Source organism: Meles meles, chromosome 10, assembly GCF_922984935.1.
Source record: "Meles meles chromosome 10, mMelMel3.1 paternal haplotype, whole genome shotgun sequence".
Lineage (NCBI taxonomy): Eukaryota > Metazoa > Chordata > Mammalia > Carnivora > Mustelidae > Meles > Meles meles.
Window position 1 is genome coordinate 17,851,156 of NC_060075.1, and position 27,830 is coordinate 17,878,985.

Genomic DNA, 27,830 nt, shown 5'->3' on the forward strand with positions numbered 1-27,830 from the left:
ACTCTTAATTAAAAACGCTAACATTTTAGGGGCACCTGGGTGGCTCAGTGGGTTAAAGCCTCTGCCTTCGGCTCAGGTCAGGATCCCAGGGTGCTGGGATCAAGCCCCGCATCGGGCTCTCTGATCAGCAGGGAGCCTGCTTCCCTTCCTCTCTCTCTGCCTGCCTCTCTGCCTAATTGTGATCTCTGTCTGTCAAATAAATAAAATCTTAAAAAAAAAAAAAGCTAATATTTTAGAAAGTGGAATTTATCAATATTTGAAATAGGCCTTACGTTTGACCAAGAAATTCTACTTCCTGGGATTTATCCAAAAAACCCTCACATTAGTACAAAGATACACGTGCACGAATGATGAGACTTCATATAGGAAAAGGCCATTTGGTAGAATCTACTAAAATAAATATGTGCACACTCTTTCACATGGAAATTTTACCACGAAGGATTCTTCTTGAAAAATACACAGGCATATAAAAGAATATCTGATGTAGCACTTTTGTGCCAGTAAAAAATCAGAAACAACGGAAGTGCCTATGAATAATCCAAGTAGGGAAATAAATGTTTCCATATTACGGAACAACACAGTCATTTGAAAAGGCTTCAACTACAGGCGCCTGGGTGGCTCAGTCAGTTAAGCAGCTGCCTTCAGCTCAGGTCATGATCCCAGGGTCCTGGGATCGAGCCCCATGTCCTGTTCTCCCCATGTTCTCCCTCTGCCTGCCACTCCCCCTGCTTGTGCACTTGCGCACGCTGTCAAATAAATAATCTTTAAAAAAAGAAAGAAAAGATTCAACTAGATGTGCACTGTAATGTACTGCAAAAGAAGAAAGACATGGATACTCTAAGTATCACATATTGTTCAGTGGGACCAGAGACAATAGAGGGAGTTAAAAATATATATAAGCTAAAGTGGTATCTGAGGGTTTGGTTGTTTTTTTTTTTAATAAAGTTTTTTATTTATTTGACAGACAGAGCTCACAAGTAGGCAGAGAGAAAGAGAGAGAGAGAGGAGGAAGCAGGCTCCCTGCTGAGTAGAGAGTGCGATGCAGGGCTTGATCCCAGGACCCCGGGATCACAACCCGAGCCGAAGGCAGAGGCTTGAACCCACTGAGCCAGCCAGGCTATTATGAGAAGATAGTACATGAGTACTAGAAAATTGAACATTCTTCCTCGACTTTAGAGCAGACCTTTAATGATTCCATAAAGACCCATTTCTTAAGATTTGCTTCGCCAAGAGATGGAAAAGGGTTGTTTTTTTTTTAATTTAAAGTAACCAATCACTAAAACCAAAAAGATGAGAAATCTATCCAGTTCTACCTGCTTCTAACGTGTCTGGTTCGTCCGGTCTCTGGGCGATCTGTAAGTAATACAACAGAGAGCCATACAGGTGTGTCCTCACTCGCTGGAATCCGCCACCTAAGGAGATACATAGTAAAAACCTTTCTTAAGATTAAAGTTCAAACAAATATAAAAGGTATAATTTATAAGAACTTTAGATGAAAAAAACCTGTCTTCAAAATGAAGTCCAAGAGTTTCTTCAATATGATGTGAAGCGAAGAATCTCCAATAGAAGCAAAACCCACCACCGGGTTCTCTGCTGGAGGAGGGGAGGCGAAAGAACTATCAAGCATAAAAGCACAGTGGGTCTCCCCGGGGCCCAAGACTAATGGCTGCTTCTGTTCCGTGCGAACGGCTTGGCTTAGGTGAGCAGTCAGGGTGAACACAGCACCTGCCACCACCGGCATTAACTCCTGGGCTGCTTCGTCATCCAGTATCTTAAAGCAGAAAGACAAATCAGAGTGAGGACTCCGCTTTCAGCTACAGTCATTAGCAGGCTTTACATGCATTTAGCTTTTCAACTACCAAAAGAATGTAAGAATGGAATGGCACTGTTCAAAGAAAACAAAAACTAATATATAGAAAGAAATTTAAACACGATGCTGGTAAACACGTGCTCCTAACCAGAAGGGATTCCTATCAACATTCCTTAGGTTTTTTACTGTACATTCATAAATGGCCTCACCACCAGTGCCCCATCCAGTATGTCCGGGGTGGGATCTATCCCTGTGTATCTTTAAAAAGCTCCCTAGATAATTCTGATACACACTTGCGTTGAGAGCCACTACTATACAGAAGTCTTTCTCAAGGGAAGTTTTAACACTAGCAGTGTGCAACTCTATTTATTCCTAATACAAAGGGGGGGGGAGGATGGTGGCAAACTGTGTTTAGATGGTTTACAAATATTTGTTCAGCAATATAGGAAGTAATTATGAAGTAAGGAAGTTTAGGAAGCAATTTAGGAAGTATGTCACCTTGTCATGCACATCTTGTAAAATATCACGAATAATCAGTTGTCGATCCTCTGCCTGAATGAGGTCCTGGGGACAAGCTGTCAGTATAATTTCTACCAGCTGCCTCCACGACTCTAATACATGCCGTTTTGCATGAAGACACTGCAGCAATTTGTTTCTTCCTACCACATACTGAAGTATAGTGCTGATTTCCTAAAGACACAGAAATTGAATCACAAGGTTACTGCATGGGCAAATGATATCTTTTATCAACCAGAGTCCTTTTTTTTTTTTTTTTTTTTTAATATTTATTGGGGCAGCTGGGTGGCTCAGTTGGTTAAATGACTAACTTCAGCTCAGGTCATGATTTTGGGGTCCTGGGATCAGGCCCCACGTCAAAGTCCCCGCTCAGAGGGGAGTCGGCTTCTCCTCCTTCCTCTCCCTCTGCCTCGCCCCCACTCATGCTTGAGGGTGTCTCTCAAATAAATAAAGTCTTTTAAAAAAATAAAATTTACTTATCTTTTTTAATTATTTTTTTATTTTAAATATTTTAAAATTTAAATTCGATTAATTCACATACAGTGTATTACTGGTTTCATAGGTACATGTCTGTGATTCATCAGTCTTATGTAATACCCAGGGCTCATTACAACACATACCCTCCTTAATGTCCATCACCCAGTTACCCCATCCCTCCTCCCCTCTACCCTCCAGCAACTCTCAGTTCATTTATCTTTTTTAGTAATCTCTATACCCAATGTGGGGCTCAAACTTCATGACCCTGAGACCAAGTTGCACACTCCTCCAGCTGAGCTAGGCTGAGTCCCAACAGAGTCCTATTTTTAACACTGTTCGTTCCTCCGAAGACACTTACAGTATACTTTGGAAACCTTCCACGTGCATGTCAATAAGCAGAGGCAGTATGGGTAAAAATGAGCTTTTTAACCCCATCTTCTCTTTGTATTATCTACTTACACTTACTGTGGAGCACCAGAGGTACCTATAACTCAAGGTCAAGGGCCTGTTTCCCTGATACATCTTTTATTTCTTTGCCTCTTGCTTTGGCCTAGCCAGCTGTGTGTCCATACACGTGATTCTTCCCACCTGACCTCTTATGCATTCCTCCCCACCTGTGATGACAAATGACTCTCTCTTCCCTAACTGACAGAGAGCAAGGGAAGTCTAATACGCAATATGGACAGGCTGCAAATCCCTAACTAGTGTAGCAGAAAAAGATGTTATTTCCTCTGGCATCCAGATGTTAACTTCGGATTAGAGTATCAAAGTTTTAAAGTCAAAATGAAAGATTCCATTAATGTTTAATTTTAAATAGTTTACTTATTAATCAACTACAAGTCAGTTTACTGTTTTATTTTTGAACTGGCAGTTAAGTCGTTAAAAAAGGTTAAAACAAACATACTCAACAGGGCTTACCTCCATTAGCAGAGGTCGCTGTCCTATGGCTGCCATTCCCTGAAGGGCATTTACTTCAGCTACAAGAACTCTATGGAGAAGCTATATAATCGAGAAAGAAAAATCAGACCACTGCAGACACTGACAGAACAATACCACTAGCAATTACTATAAACTGCCCTAGAGCTAATAGTTTTGGACACCTTTACATACTATCTTCAAGTGGCACTATCGAGTTTCTAGTTACAAACTTTAGGTATCCCTCGCATTACTAAGTGGTACCAAAGAGCCTCTGTAGCAGATCAGTTTGTGCAAATGCCCTTGGATATCGTCTTCCTACTAGTGAGGCCATTACCATTCACCTGGTAGAGAATTAAATAGCTAAAACCATTCCACAACTGGGCAGCATGACTGCTCTCAGGAAGGTGATGGGAAACCTTTTAAAGAGGTAAAGTTAGGGGGCACCTGGGTGGCTCAGTGGGTTAAGCCTCTGCCTTCTGCTCAGGTCATGATCTCAGGGTCCTGGGATGGAGCCCCGCATCGGGCTCTCTGCTCAGCGGGGAACCTGCTTCCCCCCCACCCCCCGCCTACTTGTGATCTCTCTCTGTCAAATAAATAAATAAAATCTTAAAAAAAAAAAAAGAGGTAAAGTTAGTGTGGCTTATTCAGTTTCATTTCCTAGCTTTTTGAAAAATGAAAACCACAGCCCAATAAACCAGTATCCTTATCAAAAAACAACTGTATGGCTCTATTTTTGTCCAATGACTCAAAGTCAGAAGCACTTGATACTGCACACACTTCGCAATAATCCTCACCTTGACATTGCAGACTGTCTGTCCCCGTAAATTCTTGTGTTCACAGTTAGCAATAACTTGTTCGATCTGGGCTCGATCAAAGAAATCTAACTGCAAAGGCTCAGGGATCTCCTGACTGAAGTCAATCGAGTCAAGAATACTTAAAATTTTTCGACGTACTAGAAATAAAAAATAAAAAGTAGTTCGGTTTTACTTGGGACCATCAGGAGAAGAGCAAATCATTGTACTCAGCTCATGCCCAAAGGCAGTGCTATATTCAAGCAAGTCCAGCAACAGAAGACTGGGTTGAAATCTAAATTTGACTTTATTTCTAATATACCCATTTACAAAAACATTTTTTCCATTCATTCATCCTAGTTTTAAAAAAATTATTTCTGAATGGCAAATAATCCTTTCCAAAGCTTTTCTATACCAATTCAGAATTTGCAGATACAGGAGTAATAATTACCTTCTGAAATTTTAAGCAATTTAATATATACCTATAAAGTTGTTACAGATTCAAAGGGCTTTACCTTTTGTAGCAGTGTCAAAGTGAAGGAACCCAGAGACAGACCTATTTTCATCTTCTATTCCTCCTTCACCATCTGTTAGAGCGTCAATAATAGCAGATTAGGAAAAGAACAACACACTTGTAACATTTATTGGAAATAACAAACATAAAGTATTTCTTTTCTAGGTCACTGCAGCTAGGTCAAAGAGCCCTCTGCAAAAGGATAATTGAAATGCAGAGATGATGAGGACTTACCAACAACATTCATCTAATTCTTTCCGCCCCTAGGAGATGCACTTCACAATTGTAAAGAGGATAATCAGAACTCCCAAAGAGGCAGGACCCAATCATGCCAGTGAGATGATTAGAAAAGCTTATGCTTAATTTGCATGCATAAGACACATTAAAATATCATGGGTCATGCTGGCTCAGTGTGACACACTCCACTGAATATTTGTGGATATGAATATAGCAGAATGTGAATGCTTCAAGCAATAATAAAATGACAATTATGGGATGATTTAAAAATTCTGTCTTGGGCGCCTAGGTAGCTCAGTGGGTTAAGCCGCTGCCTTCGGCTCAGGTCATGATCTCGGGGTCCTGGGATCGAGTCCCGCATCGGGCTCTCTGCTCAGCAGGGAGCCTGCTTCCCTCTCTCTCTCTCTCTGCCTGCCTCTCTATCTACTTGTGCTCTCTCTCTGTCAAATAAATAAATAAAATCTTTAAAAGAAAAAAAAATTCTGTGTTTTAAGGAAGAAAATTCTAAAGACAGAAGAACTTATTTGGCCTACAATTACATGCTAAGCACAAGACTGTTGTGCTCGCATTCACACAGACCAGTCAGCAGCACAATAAAACAAATGCCAACGCACACACGCTGACCTGAGTACGGTTTCACGGGCATGTCATCTAGTAAGAGGTGCAGGAGCCTCTGGGTATGGGACCGCTGACGATTCAGAGAAGTTACCCTTAGTTCTATGGAGGCGGTTTTCATTAGCCATGACATCTGGTTCAGCATAGACATTTCATACTCTGCAAGTTATATAGAGATTTGGTTTCACAGAGTAGTAACACAGGATCGTAACAGACCTAAATTCTGTAACTCATAAAGGTGTTTTTCGACGTAACACAGTCAATAACTTCTGAAACCTGCCATCATAATTTATCACTCTAAGGAAATTTAAAAAGCAAAAACAGATGCTAAGAGAGAAAAAAGAAATATATGTCTATAAAAGATAAGCCAAAGCAAATGAAGAATACGAGATAATCAAGCTTCCATTACCAGAATTTTACAGAGATCTACAGAATTCTAAGTCTGTCCTATTTTGACATTAATCTGGAACTTCACACTTGAAAAAAATTAATTCTCAAATATATAACTTGTAAAAAAAAAAAAAAAAAAGCCCTAGGGACACCTGGGTGGCTTAGTGGGTTAAAGCCTCTGCCTTCAGCTCAGGTCATGGTCTCAGGGTCCTGGGATTGAGCCCCACATCCGGCTCTCTGCTCAGCGGGGAGCCTGCTTCCTCCTAGTTCCCTGCCTGCCTCTCTAAGTAGTTGTAATCTCTGTCTGTCAAATAAATAAAATCTTAAAAAAAAAAAAAAAAAGCCCTAACATACAGTTTGACTTTTATTTTCTAAAACAAATATATAATGCATAATTTTATATCTCTTAAGATAATCAAGGCCACCTGATTTAACACAGAATTAGCATTGGTCTTTACACCACAGCAGTGACTCAAGTCATGGCCCTGAGCCACCCTATGGCTGTGGGCCTCAATAGGGGCCACAAGGTGACCAAGAACATGAGAAAGCTGAGGCCCAACCACGACAGGCACCTCATCAAGAACACCAAGTTCATGTAGAAATGATCCAAGATATGCTGGGGAGCCACTCAAGGTCTTCAAGGGCAAGGAGCTCTCAAGTTCATCAAGAAAAAGAGGGGGACCTTTTTCTTAACACCAACACCAAGAAGATGAGATGAACTTCGCAATGTCCTGGCAGCCACGAGAAAAGCGGCTGTCAAGAAGGACCGAGCCCCTCCCTACTCTGGGCATCCTAAAACCTTTCCAGAAACAAGAACAAAAATGAAACTATATCATTAGAATTGGGAATCACTTAAAGCTTTTGAATCCAATATTCTTAATATGCCTGATCTAAAGTCTTAATTTCTAAAAGTATAAATATAAAATACAACAGGGGCGCCTAGGTGGCTCAGGGGGTTAAACCCTCTGCCTTTGGCTCAGGTCATGATCTCAGGGTCCTGGGATCGAGCCCTGCATCGGGCTCTCTGCTCGGCAGGGAGCCTGCTTCCCCCTCTCTCTGCCTGCCTCTCTGCCTACTTGTGATCTCTCTCTCTCTCCCTCAAATAAATAAATAAAATCTTTAAAAGACACCAAATACTACTACTGCCACCAGCTCTATTGTCAACAGGCAAAACTAGATTCACTTTTAAAAGACAGATACAGGGGTGCCTGGGTAGCTCAGTGGGTTAAAGCCTCTGCCTTCGGCTCGGGTCGTGGTCCCAGGGTCCTGGGATGGAGCCCCGCATCGGGCGCTCTGCTTGGCAGGGAGTCTGCTTCCTCCTCTCTCTCTCTGCCTGCCTCTCTGCCTACTTGTGATATCTGTCTGTCAAATAAATAAATAAATAAAATCTTTTTTAAAAATAAATAAAGACAGATACAGTACTAGATAAGACATTAACTTTTCTTTCTAATTAGATAGAAAAGAGGGTTTCTTAAAAAGCTTGTTATATAAACAAAATCTTAGGACTAAAAATAAGACATGATTAATAGGAAAATGAAGTGAAAAATTTTTTGCTATTAGGTAATTCCCCAGGACCTCTCAAACCATCACTCTAAAAAGTAGATTAGTAGCTGATAATTCCTAGTAATAATAATTTATTATGCAATCTGTGAGCTTACATAACATAAAGATGATACTAAATAATCTTAAAAAAAACTCCACAGACTACAACTATCTAGATATAATATGAATTCAGAAAATTGTTACAAAATGATCAAAAAGAAAATTATATAAAGTAGACTCCTATAAAACACAGGTAGCCCGGGATTGTGATGGCCCCGTCAATAAACTCCCTTATAGTTTTCCACTGTACTGAGTTTTCCATTTCTCATGTCAAGACCTGAATTGGTTTCAATACATACACAAGAAACAAAAGTAAAACAAAAGATTGTAATTAAACACCTTCACTCAGAAAAATCTGAATTTCCAGAATCATCTTATATAAATACTTTCTTATCTCTTCAACACAATTAAAAATTTTTATTTGGTAGTACAAGGATAAATTCTATCCCTGGCAAGCTATTTTTAAATAATTTTATGCCAGCAGCTAGAACATGAGGCTTCTCGAGAACAATTACAGAAGCAATCCAAAGTAACAAAGAAGCAAAATAACAAAATGAAAGCAGAATTCCACAAATACTGTAACTGCTATCCCCCACCACCAACACTGTACAAATAAAACCAGGCAACACGGACTTGACAAATTAGTTATTAATGGTATGGGAAAATAATGTCCTACCTTTGTTAGAGAAAGGTAAATGTTGCAACTGAGAAAATAAAAAGTCCTGGCTGGTTCTCAAGTACCTCATGGTGGGACCGGAAGTGTCCGAGCAGGCGCACAACTGATAGATCACCTGAAGGGTTAGAGATGCGCAAAGCCCCAGGTCATTTTCTGTGCGTTCAAAATTTTAAGGTAAAAGGTGAACCGGAAACGAACATCCATCGGTAACTCAAGCAAAATGGGTAAATACACATAAAACACATGCTCAGGCAACCCGACGCAAGACAACGTACCGGAATATAACTGACAGCGCTGATGACATCACTACAGAGCTAATCTTGGAGTCAACCTAGGTATGTTTGTTAATACACACAGTTAAGTTTAGTATTTTAATTATTATTTTTAAAAGATTTGTATTTATTTATTTGACAGAGAGAGAGAGAGATCACAAGTAGGCAGAGCAGCAGGCAGAGAGAAAGGAGGGGGAAGCAGGCTCCCCGCGAAGCAGATGGCCCAATGTGGGGCTCAATCCCAGGACCCTGAGACCACGACCTGAGCCAAAGGCAGAGGCTTAAACTACTGAGCCACCCAGGCGCCCCTTTAATTATTATTAATAACAAAATACTCGAAGTAACTTCTAAAAACTGTACCTTATTTATCTGACTCTCAGGAAGACAAAAAATTTACCAGAATTGAAGCAATAAAAAAAAATAGAAAGAAGATGCAGATTAAATTAAATAACACCTTGCACCATCTCAGCTGAGGCTGAAGAAGGCAATGCTCTGTCCTGATTTCAGCTTTAATGTTGTAACACCTGTCCTTTCTATATATTGTATGTGTTCTGTTTTTCCTATTTTGTGCCTTTTGTTTTTCATATTTTGTGATTTTGCTATTTAAAATAGCCCCCAAGCATAGGGCTGAAGTAAGTGTTCCTAAGTACAAGAAGGCTAGGACGTGCCATACAGAGAAAATATAGGTGTTAGGTAAGCTTCATTCAGGCACGAGCTGTAGTGCTACTAGCCTTGAGTTCAATGCTAACGAATCAATGATATGTATTAAGTAAAGTGTCTTTTAACAGAAACACATATAACCAGGTTATTGAATTATCGGTTGAGGAAAATGCCAGGATCCGAGGCTTACAGGGTCTAACACTATGTTTTCCCTAGGAGCAATGACTCAATATTCGCCAATTCGGTATTCATTGTGAATTTACAAAACCAGGAATGACAATCAACTATAAATCCATGTCTGACCTTATATTCTTAAGAAAAATACAGAACGACAGGGACACCTGCGTGGCTCAGTCAAGCATCTACCTTCGGCTCAGGTCCTGATCCCAGGGTCCTGGGATCAAGCCCCACATCGGGCTCCCTGGTCAGCAGGATGCCTGCTTCTCTCTCTCCCACTCCCCCTGCTTGTGTTCCCGCTCTCACTCTCTCTCTGTCAAATACATAAATAAAATCTTTAAAAAAAAAAAAAAAAAAGAAAGAAAGAAAAATACAGAACAACAGAAAGTACTGAAGGTGTTGGCTAGAGCAAAGAACTTGGCAACAATCTACAGATAATTTACACTGCAGCAGCACAGGAAGCCATCAGCAGAAAGAACTACACAAACCATGTCTACACAAGGAAAAAAACTAAAAAGAACACAAGGTAAAACTTGAATTGTGCAGTTGCAGATGTACGCTGGTCTTCCAGATAGCTGTGATGTAATTTTTGGTACTCTATAAACAAATAAGCATTTGAGAAGCTAATATTGAACCTCTCCAAACAAAACAAAATCAGTTATCCGTATTATGTGGCCACTTGAGATGATCTCAGGGTTCTGGGATCAAGCCCCCACATAAGGCTCCCTGCTCAGCAGGGAAGATACAAGATCTTCTCTATTGAGAAGATACAAGAACAGATGCTCAAAGATGTGGGAGAGGTCACACTGTCGGAGGGAGGACACGGCAAGTGAGTTCCCGAAACACTACAAGCCGTTCTACAAGTGTGTACCCAGTAACCTCCCCAGTTCCCAAGAGAAGGCAGGAAAAATCTCCATCCTCAGAGGGAGAGCAAAGGCACAGGCTCAGTCTCAACTTCTTCATCCAGAAGGCCTTGTACTGCTGGATGACAAAGATATCAGGAAGGTCCAAACTCTTCCCTCTGCTACAAGGGAAGCAGGATAAAGTATAAACCTATGGGGAAGGAAGCATCTTCCACTAAAAATGGAGCAGTGCTCCGTGGTTCAATGCAGATTCTGACTCAGCAGTTTGGAGTGGGGCCTGCGCTTCGGTGCTAACAAGCTCCTGGGGGGGTCAGCTGATGAGGCTGGACCCCAGTTTGAGTAGTAAAGTCACAGAGCAGCTGTAAGAAGCTGGCAGACCGCTGGAATAGACACGCTTTCATTGATCAGGATGAAGATACAAACCAGAGCATCTGGCGAACCAGAGCCCACACTCTGACGTGGTGAAAATCAGCGGAGCTGAGTAGCAGTGCATCTGCTTTCTGGTCTGGCAGACTTTCCCCCACCGCCCTCTCCCACTTCTGTCTTAAATCTGGCTCTGTTCACTTACTTCACCTGCCTAACTCCTCTAGACTCCTTTAGCCTTTGGCCTAACTCCTTTAGATTAAGCTTATCAAGTACTTCTACTTAAATATATCGAATTCTAAAGCATGCTAAAATGCACATCAAGTTCGTTCCCCCATTCTGATTCTGAGGGAGACCTAGTTTACAGGCCTTCCTTACAGGACTCACAGTGAAGGACTATTTGGACAGCCAGAGGACAGAAGAAAATTGTAAAGAACTACAAAAAGAAAAATGGGAGCATAATGAAGAAAAATCTCCAGGTCACTAGAAGCCAACAATGCCTTTCTTACTCTGAAAACATGAATCAAGGGTGCTACTGAAATTAAGAAATGAGTCACACTTAGAGAGCCTAGTTTTTCAAATACAAAATGAGTAAGATGAGAAATAATCGTAAGTGAACACAGGCAAAACAGAAGCTCTCAGTACAGTTTCAACTTGGCACTAATTTGACTTTCCACCACCTTACGTTTGGCTCCAGTGCCGGAGTCACGTGGTTCTTCAACAGCGCTTTCACCCACAGTCCTACACTCTCAGCTAAGTCTCACAACAGCCCACCGCACACACTAGACACAGACAAGTTCCGTGCCACACCCAAGCTGATGTAGCTAGTTAAGGGACAGAGATGAGAATCCAAGGTCTTCTGACCCAAATCCACTACTGTCTTCACCAAAAAGAAACAACTTGAAATAGCACCACTGAATACTTTCTACACTACCGGGTCAAAATCCATCTCAAAAATCTAATTTCCCTCGTTTTTCAAGGGAGCAACACGTAAGATCTACACATCTATAGGTTCTTGGGGTTTGTGCTCCATGGATTTTATCTATAAATGAAAGACAAGCCAAACTCCCAAATGAACTCACTTCAACTCAAGTCTTACTGTTACACTTCCAGATCTGTGATATATTCAAGCATTTATTAAATCTTTCCTACTAAATGCTATTAAATACAGCCTTCTGTATACCTGGTAACACAGTTCAGCGAGTTGAGGAGATTCTCTCACTGCCACTGGGCCTGTTCTCCCTTCAGTTCCCTTCTCCAAGATGTTTAAAATGGCGTGAAGGCACGTCCGAGGACAACCCAACACTCCTACGAGAAACCAAAAAGAAATTCAGCTTTTCACATTTCTGCATTAAAAACCTAAAAATCCTTTTATAAATGTAAAATTCCATAAATATATGCTCCACTATAAACACAATTTCAAAACTGACATAGAAAATTAATAAATTCTCCAAGGCTTAATTTGTTGACTTAGATCTAAGTTCTAAAGACTTACCTACCATATGACCTCTCACTGCTAGTGAATTATCCCATGAGCCCAGAATTCAACGAATGACCACTTAGATACATAAAGATGAAAAAAATCAATGTCTACGTGTCCTCTGGCTATACCTGGATCTTGCAGGTTTGTAGTACTGACAGGTTTCTTCAGTTCAAAGCCCAGGAGGTAGAGAGCAAGGTTGGGGGGGTTGCGTTCCAGAGAGGTGATGAGAAGATTCAAGATGTGGATTCTTGTTTCATGACGGATTCCAGCTAATTTCTTTTCAAGTTCTGATCCTTAATGTGGAAATTCATGACACAAAATTACTAAACAATAAAAAGGTCCAGATAAGTTTAAATACATAAAGCTTGTATTCCAAACTTCCATGTTCTCTTTAAGTTCACTTCATCAGCCATTAGAGTGCAGATTTGTTTAAAGCCTTACATGTTTGGGCTAGCAAATTCTCAAACTTCTCTTTTATCACCAACAGACAGTTAACAGTTTTCTTTATGTTATTTATACAGAGTAAAAAATAATACATGTGAGTAGAAGACATACCCTCTTCTAGACGTACAAATTCTTCTGTGTCTTCACTATCCAAACACTCCACAAATCCAGCCATCAGCTTCTGACTTACACTCTGGGGTCATATAAAGATTTTTTAAAAGACAAATTATAAACTTCTTAAATATCAGAGAAACTATGATACACATTCTATGTATTATAAACATTTGTCTATAAAGAAAAAAGGCAAATCTCTAAAGTATTTAGGTTTCAATTTCACTTTTAATAGGAAACGCAGTTCCTTAAAGTTAGCTCTCTATAGAAATAAAGAAACAAATATTTTTTATTGGTTTCAAAACTCACTTCCCTAATTTTCTTTCCCAAAATATCAAATCAGTTTAAAAAAATAACATTAAATTGCCATCTGATGACCTCTTCATTGTATACTATGAGATCTTAACTAAAATATAAAATAAAATTCTCAACTTCTCTCTTTAGAATTTGTTTCTGGGCTGGGCTGAGAGATTAGACATTACCCAATCTCCTCGAGGACTCTAGCAGGATATAAAAATTGGTAATAATAATTCATACTTAAATGTATATGAGTGGGCTAAGAACCCTCACTTTCCACATCTCCTCTCATATAGTTTTTGTGGGGTTTGTTACAATTGATTAATGGAACTTTACTTCAGTATGTGGGTGATACACTGATTATTAGCCCAACAAAGGAGGATTCTGACGACAATACAATCCTCCCTGTCATGTAGTTTTCAAGAACCTTATCCAAAAGCTAGATCAGACTGTGGTTCTCAACCTGGGTGGCACTGCCACTCCAGATGGCACTTTGAAATATGCGGGGGCATTCTGAGTTGTCACAACTAGAGTGTATTACTGACAGACAGTGGCAGGGGCTCAGGGATGCTAAGAGTCTTGCAATATGAGGAAGAGTATGAAATGAAATGAAGAGTACAAAATGAATATCTGTCCCATCCAAAATGCCAGAAGAGTATCTGTTTTGTTTTTTAACAATTTTATTTATTTGAGAGAAAAAGAGAGAGTGCATGAGCAGGGGAGGGACCGAAGGAGAAGGAGAAAGAGAATCTCCCCACTGGGCGCAGAGCCTGACATGGGGCTTGATCTCAGGGCTGTGAAATCATGACCTGAGCCAAAACGAACACTCAGACACCCAACCAACTGAGCCACTCTGTCTCCCCAATAGACCCTCTTTTAAAACACCGTACACAACAAAATTCAGCTACCAAGGAGTACACAACAAAATTCAACTAGCTAAAGTAGTGCTTTCTAACGTGAAGATACAAGGGGACAAATGCTTATAAAGAGGCGAAAAAAGCAGCAAATTCCCCAAGGGTAGCTATTCAGCATAGAACTGAGTTATCCAGAGCAGAAAGAGATTATAAATCAGATTAATAGAAGCGCATCTGAAAACTGTCCAAAGTGCAATATCACATGAAGTGACACAAACGGAAGTCACCAGAAAGCCACAACAGTAGACAACCCAATAGTGAGACACATTCACAGCTGCACAGGCTCAGACTACAGTCAGAGCGACCGACAGAGTGAAATAAAGGATGCAAACACAAGCAGAAGCTACACTTAGAAACCTTACCACCTTGATGTACTCGGAGGAGCAGAGTCTCACTCCGCCCGCCAGACACACACCGCAGGGTCTGCAGCACCACTGTGGATGGTACACTCTCCAAACACGAATCACAGCCCAGGACATGGATAGGTTTTCACCATCATAGACACATACACCTACTCTCACAGAATTTTTTCATAAACACGAGTAAGAGTCCTCCACAGACACTGGGACTTCCATATGTAGTCAGAATGTACCAAATGAAATAACAACAACAAAATCAGTTACCTGGTCATGTGTGAAATCTCCAACCAATTTTATCTGAATATTGGAGTTGCAAGAGATACAGCAGAGGATCTTGGCACTTTCGAAAGCCAATTCCGGATTAGTATTGCCGTGATACAGGTATCTTGAAAGCAAAAAAACATTTGAGGAACAATGTGATGAAACTTTTGGCTTTTCACACCTCTCCACAAGGCGCATTTAGAACCAGGGCATATAGCACTCCTGGGTAAATGAGACAAAGGTTTCCGTTCTAACTAGATGCAGTCTGTTGTGGGGTGAACTGCATTCCTCCAAAATTCAATCACTGATATCCAAACCCACAGTGACCTTATTTAGAAACAGGGTCTTTGCAGACATAGTCAGTCAAGTTAAGGTGAAGTCATTACAGACTACATTCACAGCCCTAGTCCAATGACTGCTTATTAAAATTAGGGGGGATTCAAAACAGACACACACACAGGGAGAACACCATGTGAAGCTGAAGACAGCAATCAGGGTGATGCCTCTACAAGTCACAGAACAGCAAACACTGCCAAGCAAACCACTGGAAACTAGGATATATATAGTGAGTTTTCTTCCTAGCTCCTAACCGCCAAACTTCCAGCTTCCCTAAAGGAAATGAACTATATATATATAGATAGATAGATAGATATAGATATATAGTATATATAATACATTGTTTCCTGGAGTTGAGCATCTCTCGTGGTTTGCCTCCCTCTTAATTTTCATCTTATTTTATTTTTCCTTCCCTTCCCCTACACTTATCTGTTTTGTTTCAGCCCTTCTACTGTTTGGCTATTGTGGACAATGCTATTATAAAGATTGGGGTGTCCCTTCGAGTCACTGGATTTGTATCCTTTGGATAAATACCTACTAGTTCAATTGCTGTGTCATAGGGCAGCTCTATTTTCAACTTTATGAGGAACCTCCATACTGTTTTCCAGAGTGGTTGCACCAGTTTATATTCCCACCAACAGTGTGAGAAGGTTCCCCTCAAGGAGACAAACAATATTAAGATAATGTCATTTGATACTCAGAAATGTCTAGGATGTGGAACCCATTAGAAAGAAAAAAATAAGCTATAAAGGTCAGAGTAATTAAAATAAGAAGGACTAAAGAAGGCAAGAACAAAATGAGACCCCCCACCCACCAAGTAATGAATGAGGGAGCTTACCAGATTTGGAAATCAAAGACAGAATGCCCACGTGATTTATTTCATCATTTTTCTACCTACAGTTGTAACTTACCTGGCAATATTCACCACATTATCGGCCTTCTTAGTTCTGGGATTGATTCCCTGTAACAGTTGTTCTAAAGGAGAGACGATTAGAGCCAGCTGACTCTCTCTTAGAAGATCCATAAAGAGATTTTCCTTTTGCAGAGTCAGATTGAGAAGTGCGAGGCAATGCTGTACTGCTTTCTCCAAGTGTTTCTTCCCTACAAAAAAAACACAAATTGAAGTTAGAAAGTTCTACATGAACCTTAGAAATGCACAGTTCTTAGGGAAAACAAGCTAAGGGACAAGTTCTGGACTTAAAAAGCCCTCAAATGTTCACTTGCAGCAGCACCTTCATAAAACTACTCACCCATGCCAATTCACGGTAATTATTGTCACTTAAATGTACCTGTATGCAGTGGCTTCTCAGTCACTCTCCCTTAGCTCTTCCTTAATTACTTGGAGAAATGGTTCCCAGACTGGGGGGTGATTTAGGCCCAAGGGGACACTCGGCAAGACCTAGAGATACTTTTCGTTGTCACAACTGGGAAAGCACTACAGGCATCTAGAGGGTAGCAGCCTACAGTGCACAGGATAGTCCCCACAACAAAGAATTACATGGCCTAAGATGTCAATGGCACCAAGACTGAGAAACTGATTTAGGGTAATACATACTCACTGCAGAAAATCTGCAAATAAAGAAACTGAGAATTTGAACAGGATCATCTGCAATCCCACCATTCAAATTTAAAATACATGGACTCTGGAGCCAAACTGCCTAGGTTCAAATCAGAGCCACAACTTACTGTGGAAAGATATGAAACTACTTTGTTGCATCAATTTCCTTATTTGCAAAATGGAAATAACAGTATCTAATAATATTAGGGCTTTTGTACAGATTAAATGTGTTAAATGTGCTTTTAAAAGCACCAAATGAATATTAAGCACTCAATAAATCATGATAATTAGCAGCAGTAATGGTATTGAATAAAACTTACTGAACACTATGAACCACCAATTAAGTACATTTACAAAAACTATATGGATAAGAAAACAAAAAGTACATTAGATTTAAATTTAGGCATGTTACAGATATTAAAGTGAAAGAACATGATTAAACTACTGATTAAAAAAACCATGAAATGAGACAGAGTGATAGTGAGAGTCTCTGTACTGTACTTTCACTTTTTTTTTTTTAAGATTTTATTTATTTTTATTTATTTGACAGAGAGAGATCATAAGTAGGCAGAGAGGCAGAGAGAGGAAGGGAAGCAGGCTCCCTGCCGAGCAGAGAGCCCGATGTGGGACTCGATCCCAGGACCCTGATATCATGACCTGAGCCGAAGGCAGCGGCTTAAACCACTGAGCCACCCAGGCGCCCTGTACTTTCACTTTTAATATGCTTTCATTGCATGACTCACTGGAAACACCTACGGAGAATCTCACAGTGAAAAAGAACTTCAGAAATCATCTCTTTCAAACCCTCCACTTACAAAAAAATGAAAATATGAGAACTGTTTTCATGACATTAAGACATTCAGGTACATACCAGGGAAAGGGGCATAGGTATCCAGCTGCTTAACACCTTCTTCCAGTAAACTAAGGGCAAGCTCCAACATTGGTGACTCATTCAGAAGATGATACATGAGACTAAATCCTGGTGGCTTGTAGGCTATGATTTCTTCTCCTAAATAGAACACAACACAATCCAAAAGACGAACAGTTAGTATCTTTGTCAGACCCTTGATTTATATGAAATGTATGAAACTTGTAAATTAAATGGCATCTAAACGGGCAAGGTTCAATTTAGAGACAAGGACACAAACTGTATACAGCTATAATTCCCAAAAGGGCTGTTTTGCTCAGAGCAGTTAGTTACCTATAACATGTTAACTGTCCAAGAATCTGTAAGGCAGTGCTGTCTTTCAGTCAGCAAAATTTTACTTTATTTTCTCTTGCTCAGAACAATGAAAATAACAAAAATAATGTAACAAAAAAGATTACATTCTAACTTAATTCACAAACTGAGAAATAATTTGTATCTTATAATTTATAAATTACAAATAGCTTTACAAATAGCTGACAGCTTATCTGAAAGTGACAGAATTAAATTACCTTGTAATTCCACAAACTGGTCTACAAAATCTTCCAGTTGAGGCTCATAATCTCTGAGCAATTTATAAAACACCTCCAAAACAACCTCAGCAACCTCCCACTACAGAAAGAAATAAATAAATGTGACAGTAACAATAAAACAGTCCAAGGTGATAGCCTTGCTAGACTTTCCATTCCTCCCACTTTTCTCCAGAACATGAAGAAGCCCCTTCTCTGAAGTGTCAAATATTTCCTATTTTCTCTAAAAATCCCAGCTGTAAAGGTTCTGAGACATCATCTAATCACCCTTATTTCACAGAGGAAGCAAATGAAACTCAGAGCATGAATAACTACCCCAAAACCATAAAACTTGGTAGCAAAGGTACTGGAAATCAAGGCCTGGACTTCTATTCCCAGACCAGTATTCTACCTAACGGCCCTAGCCAAAAAAGTGAAGAGGGCTCAATCACTGCTGGGCTTGCCCCCTAATGACCCCCATTAACACCTTTCTGTTAAAAAATGTTTGTAAAAGCCGTGTAACAAGGCAAAATATTTATGCCAAAGGAAAAATATGCACAACAGTATAGATAGTAAAATCAAAACTTTATTTTTAAAAAATTCATTATATAGAATTTATGAAGGCTGAGTTTGCTAAATATAGATAGGGTGTTTTTGTTTTTTAATTATTATTTTAAAACCATTTCCACTGCACATAATTTTATCAAGACGGAGTTTGGGAATTGGGACTATACAGTGATTTTGTTTTTAATTATTATCTTAAAATTATCTACTTAGCTGTATTTTCCAAAAATTTCAAGATCAGGGGCGCCTGGGTGGCTCAGTGGGTTAAGCCGCTGCCTTCGGCTCAGGTCATGATCTCAGAGTCCTGGGATAGAGTCCCGCATCGGGCTCTCTGCACAGCAGGGAGCCTGCCTCCCTCTCTCTCTCTCTCTCTGCCTGCCTCTCTGCCTACTTGTGATCTGTCTGTCAAATAAATAAAAATAAAATCTTTAAAAAAAAAAATTTCAAGATCATTTATTTAAATAAAAAAGGCTTATCACCACATAATAATGGATTTTAGGATTGATAAATACACAAACACTGTTTCTAATAATCTATGTTATTTAGATTGAGATCTAAAGCTGTTTTTGTGAGAAGCTAGTGTTCTAAAATATAGTAAAAGAAGTTCAACCTGAAGAAGACTTTCAAATGCAAAAAATTCATGAAGCTGAGGAACAAAAGTCTGAGGGTTAAGCATGCTGGGCTGGAAACACAATCAATGGTAGCTAGGGAAAATGCAGCACTGGTAATGTCCATAGGCGTGAATGAAAAACAATAACCTGGAAAGAATGTGGATGACTGAAGCTCTAAACATTTAGGGTCATAATGACCTTTTTCAGAAAAGGCAAATAAGTCACCTAAGACAAGTGCAAAAATGTATCAGAATATCTTGTCGAAGAGATCAGATCACCATTCTTAGTATCCATTATTTGGTCGCTGAGGTAATTTGAGGACTTAAATGTACACCCCTCTCAGTGTTTATTTTTACTATGTGAGAAGGAAAAATCATAAAGCAACTGACAAAAAATGAATTTCAGGTACTTGAGATTAAATATTAGAAACAAACTGTCCAATGAAAGGGGAATGAATACATGAATCATGCTAAAAACAAGTAAGGCTCATGCAGTCATTAGACTATTTTCAAAGAATCTTCGACGGCATGAAGAAGTGCTCATGATACCATATTTAGTGGCCAAAAAGAGATGCAAACTAATTATTCCAATTAAAATATATATGTATAGGAAAAAGATTAAGTTATCATCCTTTGCCAATAGGATTATGGATAATATTACTTCTTATATTGTTCTCTATTTTCCTAATTGTCCCAAATTAGCATAAAAATTTTTATAATTGTAATACAATAACAAATAAACCCAACAGGTTAAAAAACAGAAAATTATAAAAATAAAGCAGAAATGTCCCTACAAGATATATCCAAGTGTATTATTCTGTGAGGCAATAAACAGTATTATAGACTAAGTGAATTACATCAAAACCTGGAAGCGTCTCTTACATAGCTTAGAGGTTATAAGCTTGAATCTGGAATCAGAGTCCTAGGTTCAAATCCTGGTCCTGGACCTTATGCAAGTTCCTTAACCTTGCTAAGCCTCCATCTGTAAAATGGGAATATTAATAGTGCCTGCCTCAGGGTAATATTGGAATTACATAAGACGATATATATGATAAGTTCAGTTCAGAGTGTTGCAACCAGAGCAAATATGTATGTAAACATCAATGCTCCCTCAACCTCCATCCATCACAAACATACCTGACAGATCATAATACACCTTCTCACTAAGCTAAGACTTCACAACCCAAAAGCACTACTAAATCTATAGAAATTGGTGTGCAAGTTAGGGTTAACTTATTTTAATTCCTAAACAAAATCATCCCCAAAAAGGACAATGTGTTTCCAACTGACAACGGTATGACATTTCTGGTTCAATTTTGGTCCAAATTTGTTGAGTGAAGGATCTGAATGACTACGAATTCATATCAACTAAACTGCTGATCACTAAAAAGTCAGTGCTTTGGTTTTAATGCCCAGATTTGGGTTTTTTTTGAAATGCATATAAACTAATCAGATCATGGACGACACAGTATTAAGACCATGAATTTTACTGACTGGCAAAAGCTAATACGAATTTATAGCACCTTATACCTTTCATAAAAGAAAAAGCAGCAATAAATGAGTAAGGACAAAAAACAATTTCTCTGAACATTACCTTTTCAGCTGCTCTCCGGTAAGCTCTTGTGCGGAATCGGAGAAACACAGAATCTCTAAGAAACTGCAAATAAGGGTCAAAGCCAGGGGGCCGCAGGCCAGCACCCAAATTAGAAGGAAATGAGCTCTCCACCAGGGTACTAATAAGCTGGCAAAAAGCCCGAGTCAATGGGTATTCTTCACACCGGGATTCTATTTCATTTAGTTCAACCTACCAATGAAAAATAAAGACATTTAGTAATATAAAACAATCAGCTATAAAGTACAAAACATTTGCAGACATTGACTCATTAATATTGAGCTTATCATCATCACAGCAAAAGAAACCTAACATATATCACCATTTTTCACTTAGAGGAAAAGACACAAAAGTAGTATATAAATCTAGATCAATCAGATGGAAGAATTTTAAATTCCCACATACTGTTCCCGACTGCGAATTAAAAATAGAAATCTTACATGTTTCTTTATGAAAAAGAGAGAGCAAGTGTAGACAGAGAGAAGACAAAAAACTAAAACAAGTAAATTCTCACTTCAGGTTGACTCAAGTAACCTAATTAAATTGAATTTAAAGCAAACTTTCAGCTTGGATGGCTGCCATGTAACAACCTTTCCCAACTCTAAAATCTAAAGTATTCTGATTCCTCTCACGAAAAATTTCACCTCCATTTCAACATGGACCAGACAACATTTCAAATGAAAATATATTAAATTTGAAAATTATAGGAACCTAACAGGGTAGGAACAATTTTGTTAATTTTCATCATGTGACTGAATAAAGAACATTTAAACAAAAAGGAAAACTTTACCTCAATACCAATAGCTTGCCTCTGGCTTGGAACCCTCACAGTCTGCAGAATCTTAAAATAGTAAGAAATAGATGTTAGGAACATTCCCCCCACTCCTCAATGAAAAGTAGTGGCTCTGCAATATAATAGTCCTATTCCTCCCACACCACATGCATGTATCTTATGCTGATCAGAAAGCACAATTGAAAAATCTCTGATGGCACTTTCATTAGCAATCGTGTGGGATTCAGGTAGAACCTCTGATTATCTGGGCTTCAGAAAACTGGTAGTTTCTAAAAGCACACAAGAAATATGACAGAAAATTTCCTCTGAGATATTCTAGGAATCATCTTAAGAGGATTAATAGGACAAAATCTCACCAATGCTCAAGACCAGCCCTACAATTAGAACCAGAAAACTAATAATTAAATTTGTTAAGAACAGGTTTGAAAAGGTTTCTTGTGTGGGCAAAAGTTCTGAGTTAAGATGTTCTGACCTGACCTCGCTAGGGACATAAGCAATAAATGGTATAATTAATTTCACTTAATGTTATGTTACTTACCGCTCTTACAAGCTAAAAATATACTATCAGGTAGGATCCTTTAAAAACAAGGCTTGCTCTAAGGGTATCTAAAATGTCTAAACCTAATCATATTTCATTTTCAGTATAAAGCAGCACTAAGCACTTAGAACACTAAGTATGATATATTCACAAATGAAAAAAAATGAAGTATTAATACTAAATCCAAAGTGATTCAGCCTCTCAGCACACACCAGCTCCCTTCATTTTGCTCTTATAAAGTAGCATTACATCTTCAGGACACACGTTAGAAAATAACTAAAAAATTACTCCTTCAAAATGGTGTTAGAATCACAGACTCCTATATATTTTATTGTTTCTTAGACAAACACATATTCCACCTATTTTCACAGAGGTATTTCTGTAAAGCACATCCTTATTGTCCTTTTTAATCTTAGTGTGTGTGTGTGTGTGTGTGTGTGTGTGTGTGTGTGTGTGTGTGTGTAGAGAGAGAGAGAGAGAATAACTATACCTTCACAAAACAATTCCAATAGGCCTTATATCTAAAGAAGTAAGTGTTAACAGAGATACTTCATTCTTCTGGTATGGGACAGGAGGACAGAGAAGGAAGCAACAGAAAAGAAAAACAGGTATTCCCCACATTTAATGAGTACAAATAATACCTGAAGGCTTTTATCAGCCTGGTCTTAAAGACAGAGTTGAGGAATTCTGTCCATTTATTAATATCTCACAGACACTGAAAAACAAAGTCTTAAGAGAAGAAACGATCTCCAGTAACCTAGTGAAGCTGTCAGCTGATCTAAGAGAAAAACCTAAGCCTATTAATTTCTGATGCTATGCTTGGTACTCAAACCATAACTGTCTAACTGGGAAGCTGCAAATTGGGTGCCCCTGCTTCTACCATATTATCAAGCCTCACTTTCCAAACTATTAAATCAGAGAGCTGGTAATACTACCTGAGTGTATTCCAACGACTGCCAGAGGGAAGCAGCAATTTCAGGGGATTTTCCAAAAGCTGCAAGGGTCTTAAGCAGCTCTGCTTTGAGAACAGGGGGAATACTGCATTGCAGGAGTCCCAGAATCACCACAACCGGGGTCCACTGAGGATGTTCACAGAGTGCCAGACGAGCATTTTCACTCTGGGGATCAAACACAAAAGATGAGACTTTCCCATCTTCAAAACCTAAGAAAAATGACCAGGAATCATCTAAATTGCTAGCACTTATACTGAGTATTCATAGGCTTAATACATAGTAAAACAAAGATAAGCCTATGGCTTGTGCTCGAGGGATCAAATCAGATTACAGCTCAGTCAGTGTAAAGAAAAGAGGAGAAACAGCCTTTTAGAATTACTTTTAGAGCTCTAAGTATGGAACATAAGCCATATGAGGGTCACATAAATCTTGCCTAAGCACCTTCAATCTTTCCTTAAACAATGTAGACTGTTTTTTACTATAATATATGAATGAATACCTTTTAGTTTCTTGAGAAAAAAAAATGAAGATATATATGGTATCATATACCACTTTCCTTTTTGAATAGACTCTACACACAGCATAGAACCCAATGCAGGGCCTGAACTCACAACCCTGAGATCAAAAGTTGGATGCTTAGCTGATTAAGCCACCCAGCCATGCCAATACCATTCCATTTTAATTCAACAAGTAATAACTACTAACTTTATGGGTTTTTTTTGTTTTGTTTTGTTTAATATTTTATTTATTTGACAGAGAGAGAGGGAACAAGTAGAGGGAGCAGCAAAGAGAGAAACAGGCTCCCCACTGACCAGGAACCCCTATGTGGGGCTCAATCCCAAGACCATGGGATCATGACCTGTGCAGAAGGCAGACGTTTAACTGACTGAGTCACCTAAGCGCCCCCTAACTTTATGTTTTAATGTTTAATAACAAGCATTACTAGAAAAGCCAAAAAGTTAGAAGACACTATTCCTGTCCTCAAGACAGAATGCCTCACTAAGAAATTTTGGTCTAGGAAATAACAGACCAAGTAGAAGTAGTTTCTGAGTAGAAAAATTATGTAATGAAGCTCGTGTTTTCTTATAAAGACTAATTTGATAGTGGTGGGTAAGATGGTTTGGTGTAAGGAGAGACTAAAAGAGTAATTCAGTAAATAACTTCTCTTGGGTTTTTTTCTTTCTTCCTTCCTTTCTTTCTTTCTTTCTTTGTTTCTTTCTTTCTCAGTAAAAAATGTTTCTTTTTAGCTAAAAATATTCTTGGGGTTCCTGGATGTCTCAGTCGGTTAAGAATCCAACTCTTGATTTCGGCTCAGGTCATGATCTCAGAGTCAAGAGACTGAGCCCCACTTTGGGCTCCGCACTTGGCGTGGAGCCTGCTTGAGTCTCTCCCTTTGTCTCTCTCACGCCCCCCACACATGCTCTATAATTAAAAAAAAATTTTTTTAATAAATTTTAAAAATAACAAATAAAAAATATATTCTTTATGTATACATAACACCAACACACACACATCCAAGCCTATGCTAGGAACTTTCTAGAATGATGTGCATCTACAACTGATTCTTATTTGCCCTTCTATTTTCTTCTAGGCATATGCTATTATTTCCCCACTAGCTGACAGCAATAAGCTGGGCTACCATTACTATTCCCTCTGAAGGTAAAGAAACAGAGCTTAAAAACAGAATTCCATATATGCAGAATTCTATATATGCAAAATTCATCACTCATAAACTTCAAGCATTTCATGAAAATTTGGAAGTTCCTTAAAATGCCCGGTGCTAGAAAACAAATAAAATTACACCCTCACATGCTGTGGATAATAATTACCCAAGTGATGATGGTAGAGGTGAGCTGTAAAAAAGCAATCAATCCATCCTGCTCCTTCTGGGTGATGCCGCGTGAAGGGAGGTGACGGTACTGGACACTATCTGCACTCGGAAGATCCTTCCGGAGGTGCTCATGGTAAAGCATTAAGGAGTGAAAGAAATGTTCCCAGGAAACAGGACTGCCACCTGTTCCCTGAATATTTTCAACTGTAAAGAAAGACAGCACAGAATTTCATTTCAAAAATGTCTAAGCATCTGCTTGGAAATGGAGGGAGAAAATAAATTTAAAGCAATAAACTTTGTCTTTGTCCCAGTTAAGTAGAGTGTGTTGTCTTGTCCAGATTAAGTAGTGTGTTGAAAAAGGGTTAGAATTCCTCTGTAAACTAAAACTCTGGATTAATTTTTCCTCAGCTAAGAATGGGTGGAGCCCATCTAAGTGCAAAGGTAAATTACTTTTGATTTCAGTTATCTACTTTATATCCGTAAGAGTTCTCTGTGTTGCTATAATTAGGTAAGGCTACTATATACTCTGTTATATACCAAGCACTGGGCAAGGCAAGCAGGCCTTGACAAAGTAGCCTGAACAATGGCCTTGGAGCTGGGCAGATCTCAGTTCCAATCCTGCTCCTCCTCGTGACCTTGGGTAAGTTACTTCTCTAAACCTCAGTTTCCTCCCATGTAAAAATGAAAGTCATAATATCTACCTAGCTAAACAGATGCTTAATAACTATTTCTTTCTCTTCTCTTTTGCAGTGTTGCAATTTAACCAGACTCAAGTCTGAAAATTAAATGCGGAAATTGGGAGGATTGATGGAGAAACTGTACGTACAGGAATTTAGAAAACAAGTACTTACAAACATGAATTGAGAAAATCAAACTCATGTGGCAAGGGAGTATATTTTGTTTTGAGTACCAGATGTGTTCTTCAAAGTTTTTATATATCAATTCTGATTTCTTGAACTGAATTTTATTTTACATATATATATGTGTGTGTGTGTAAAAAAAAAAAAAAATCTTTTTTTAAGATTTTATTTATTGGGGCACCTGGGTGTCTCAGTGGGTTAAAGTCTCTGTCTTCGGCTTGGGTCACGATCCCAGAATCCTGGGATCGAGCCCCGCATCGGGCTCTCTGCTCAGCAGGGAGCCTGCTTCCCACTCTCTCTCCACCTGCCTCTCTGCCTACTTGTGGTCTCCGTCTGTCAAATAAATAAGTAAAATCTTAAAAAAAAAAAAAAAAGATTTTATTTATGTATGACAGAAAGAGATAACGAGAGAGGAAACACAAGCATGGGGGAGCTGGAAAGGAACCCGCTGAGCAGGGAGCCCAATATGGGACTTGATCCCAGGATGCTGGAATCATGACCTGAGCTGAGGGCAGCCACCTAACGACTGAGCCACCCAGGTGCCCCTGAATTATATTTTATAAAGCAAACAGTAGGCCTGCCCAATCTGTGAGACCATCACTAATGCATGAAGCTACCAACGCGCTTCTTTCCCATTATTATTAAAATAATTTATATACTTGGTAGAACCAAGAATATAACCAATATTCTTTAATAGGCAGGGGGATAATGAACTCAAGAATGTCACAACAAACTTAGACAATATCCAGATTTTTCTCACCATGACTACTACCATTGACTTTAAGCAGGCTGAAACAGTAGTGGGCACACTGGGGCCCATTGGCCAATCCCTGGAGCATTTTCAAATAAGGAATGTAAATCGTTGGAGGCAATAGGTCACCCATTTGCCTAACAAACTTTGACAAGACAACCTGAAATAGGGAAAAATCAATAGTTTACATAAAGCTTATCTTAATTTTAAGGTAGCATGGACTAGCTAATAAAGACTACATATGAACTAAAACTAAGTGCTCTGATTTAATAATCTATATTCTACTTATGAAAAACTATTTTTTCAAGATCATTAGCAATTTAATACAATTATAGAATATTTTTGTGAATATAAAGTACAATGTTTTTAAAACATCTCAGTGTCACAGAATATAAGACTACTTACACTTTTTTCTTTCTTTTTAATCAATGTATGATGTATTATTATTTGCCCCAGGGATACAGGTCTGTGATGCATCAGTCTTATACAATTCACAACACTCACTAGCACCTACCCTCCCCAATGTCCATCACCCAGACACCCCCATTCGTCCCAGCCCCCACCCCTCCAGCAACCCTGAGTTTGTTTCCTGAGGTTACAAGTCTCTTATGGTTTGCCACCCCCCCCCCATTTCATCTTGTTTCATTTTTCCTTCCCTTCCCCTATGATCTTGTCTTGTTTCTCAAATTCCTCCTATCAGTGAGAATATGCTAATTGTCCTTCTGATAGACTTTTTCACTTAGCCTAATACCCTCTAGTTCCATCCACATTCTTGCACATGACAAGATTTCCCCCTTTTTGATGGCTGCATAATATTCCATTGTGCGTATATATACCACATCTGCTTTATACATTCATCTGTTGATGGACATTTAGGTTCTTTCCATAGTTTGGTTACTGTGGACAAGACTACTTACATTTTACACAGTAAAGCAATGGAAGAAATTTACTCCTCTAAAACTAACCAGCAAAGTCAGAGAGCGAAGTCAGATATACTTGGAAACCAAGGTTCCTGATTCCCAGTCAAATTTAGTATGAAGACCTAGGAACCTGAAAGAATTTTGGATGCTAACCTAAACATACTGTGTGTTCAGCAGATGCCACATTCCTACATTCCTGTTCTGTAAATCCACTTTTTAGTTTTTTCTTTTATCTTGCTTATTCCTTAAATCTAATAACAAACAAAAATACTATTCAGACATTGAGACTCACTGGTTGGAATTCAGAACTGAAAATGTTA

The 27,830-nt window shown here is 38.9% G+C and overlaps 1 protein-coding gene across 3 annotated transcripts in view; it reads right to left on the minus strand.

Annotated features, from left to right (window-relative positions):
• Positions 1–27,830, minus strand: part of NUP205 (nucleoporin 205) — an 82,853-nt gene that overhangs the window by 32,455 nt on the left and 22,568 nt on the right. For all 3 annotated transcript variants that reach the window (XM_046021222.1, XM_046021223.1, XM_046021224.1), the window contains 20 exons: positions 26,600–26,750; positions 24,978–25,183; positions 23,131–23,313; positions 21,655–21,705; positions 20,847–21,056; positions 18,082–18,181; positions 17,516–17,653; positions 15,998–16,187; positions 14,754–14,874; positions 12,920–13,001; positions 12,493–12,657; positions 12,065–12,189; positions 8,547–8,661; positions 5,888–6,037; positions 5,028–5,099; positions 4,516–4,673; positions 3,722–3,802; positions 2,309–2,500; positions 1,504–1,771; positions 1,314–1,412 (listed from right to left, as the gene is read on the minus strand). In XM_046021222.1, coding sequence (XP_045877178.1) covers positions 1,314–1,412; positions 1,504–1,771; positions 2,309–2,500; positions 3,722–3,802; positions 4,516–4,673; positions 5,028–5,099; positions 5,888–6,037; positions 8,547–8,661; positions 12,065–12,189; positions 12,493–12,657; positions 12,920–13,001; positions 14,754–14,874; positions 15,998–16,187; positions 17,516–17,653; positions 18,082–18,181; positions 20,847–21,056; positions 21,655–21,705; positions 23,131–23,313; positions 24,978–25,183; positions 26,600–26,750 — 2,857 coding nt within the window. The remainder of the gene's footprint in view (positions 1–1,313; positions 1,413–1,503; positions 1,772–2,308; positions 2,501–3,721; positions 3,803–4,515; positions 4,674–5,027; positions 5,100–5,887; positions 6,038–8,546; positions 8,662–12,064; positions 12,190–12,492; positions 12,658–12,919; positions 13,002–14,753; positions 14,875–15,997; positions 16,188–17,515; positions 17,654–18,081; positions 18,182–20,846; positions 21,057–21,654; positions 21,706–23,130; positions 23,314–24,977; positions 25,184–26,599; positions 26,751–27,830) is intronic.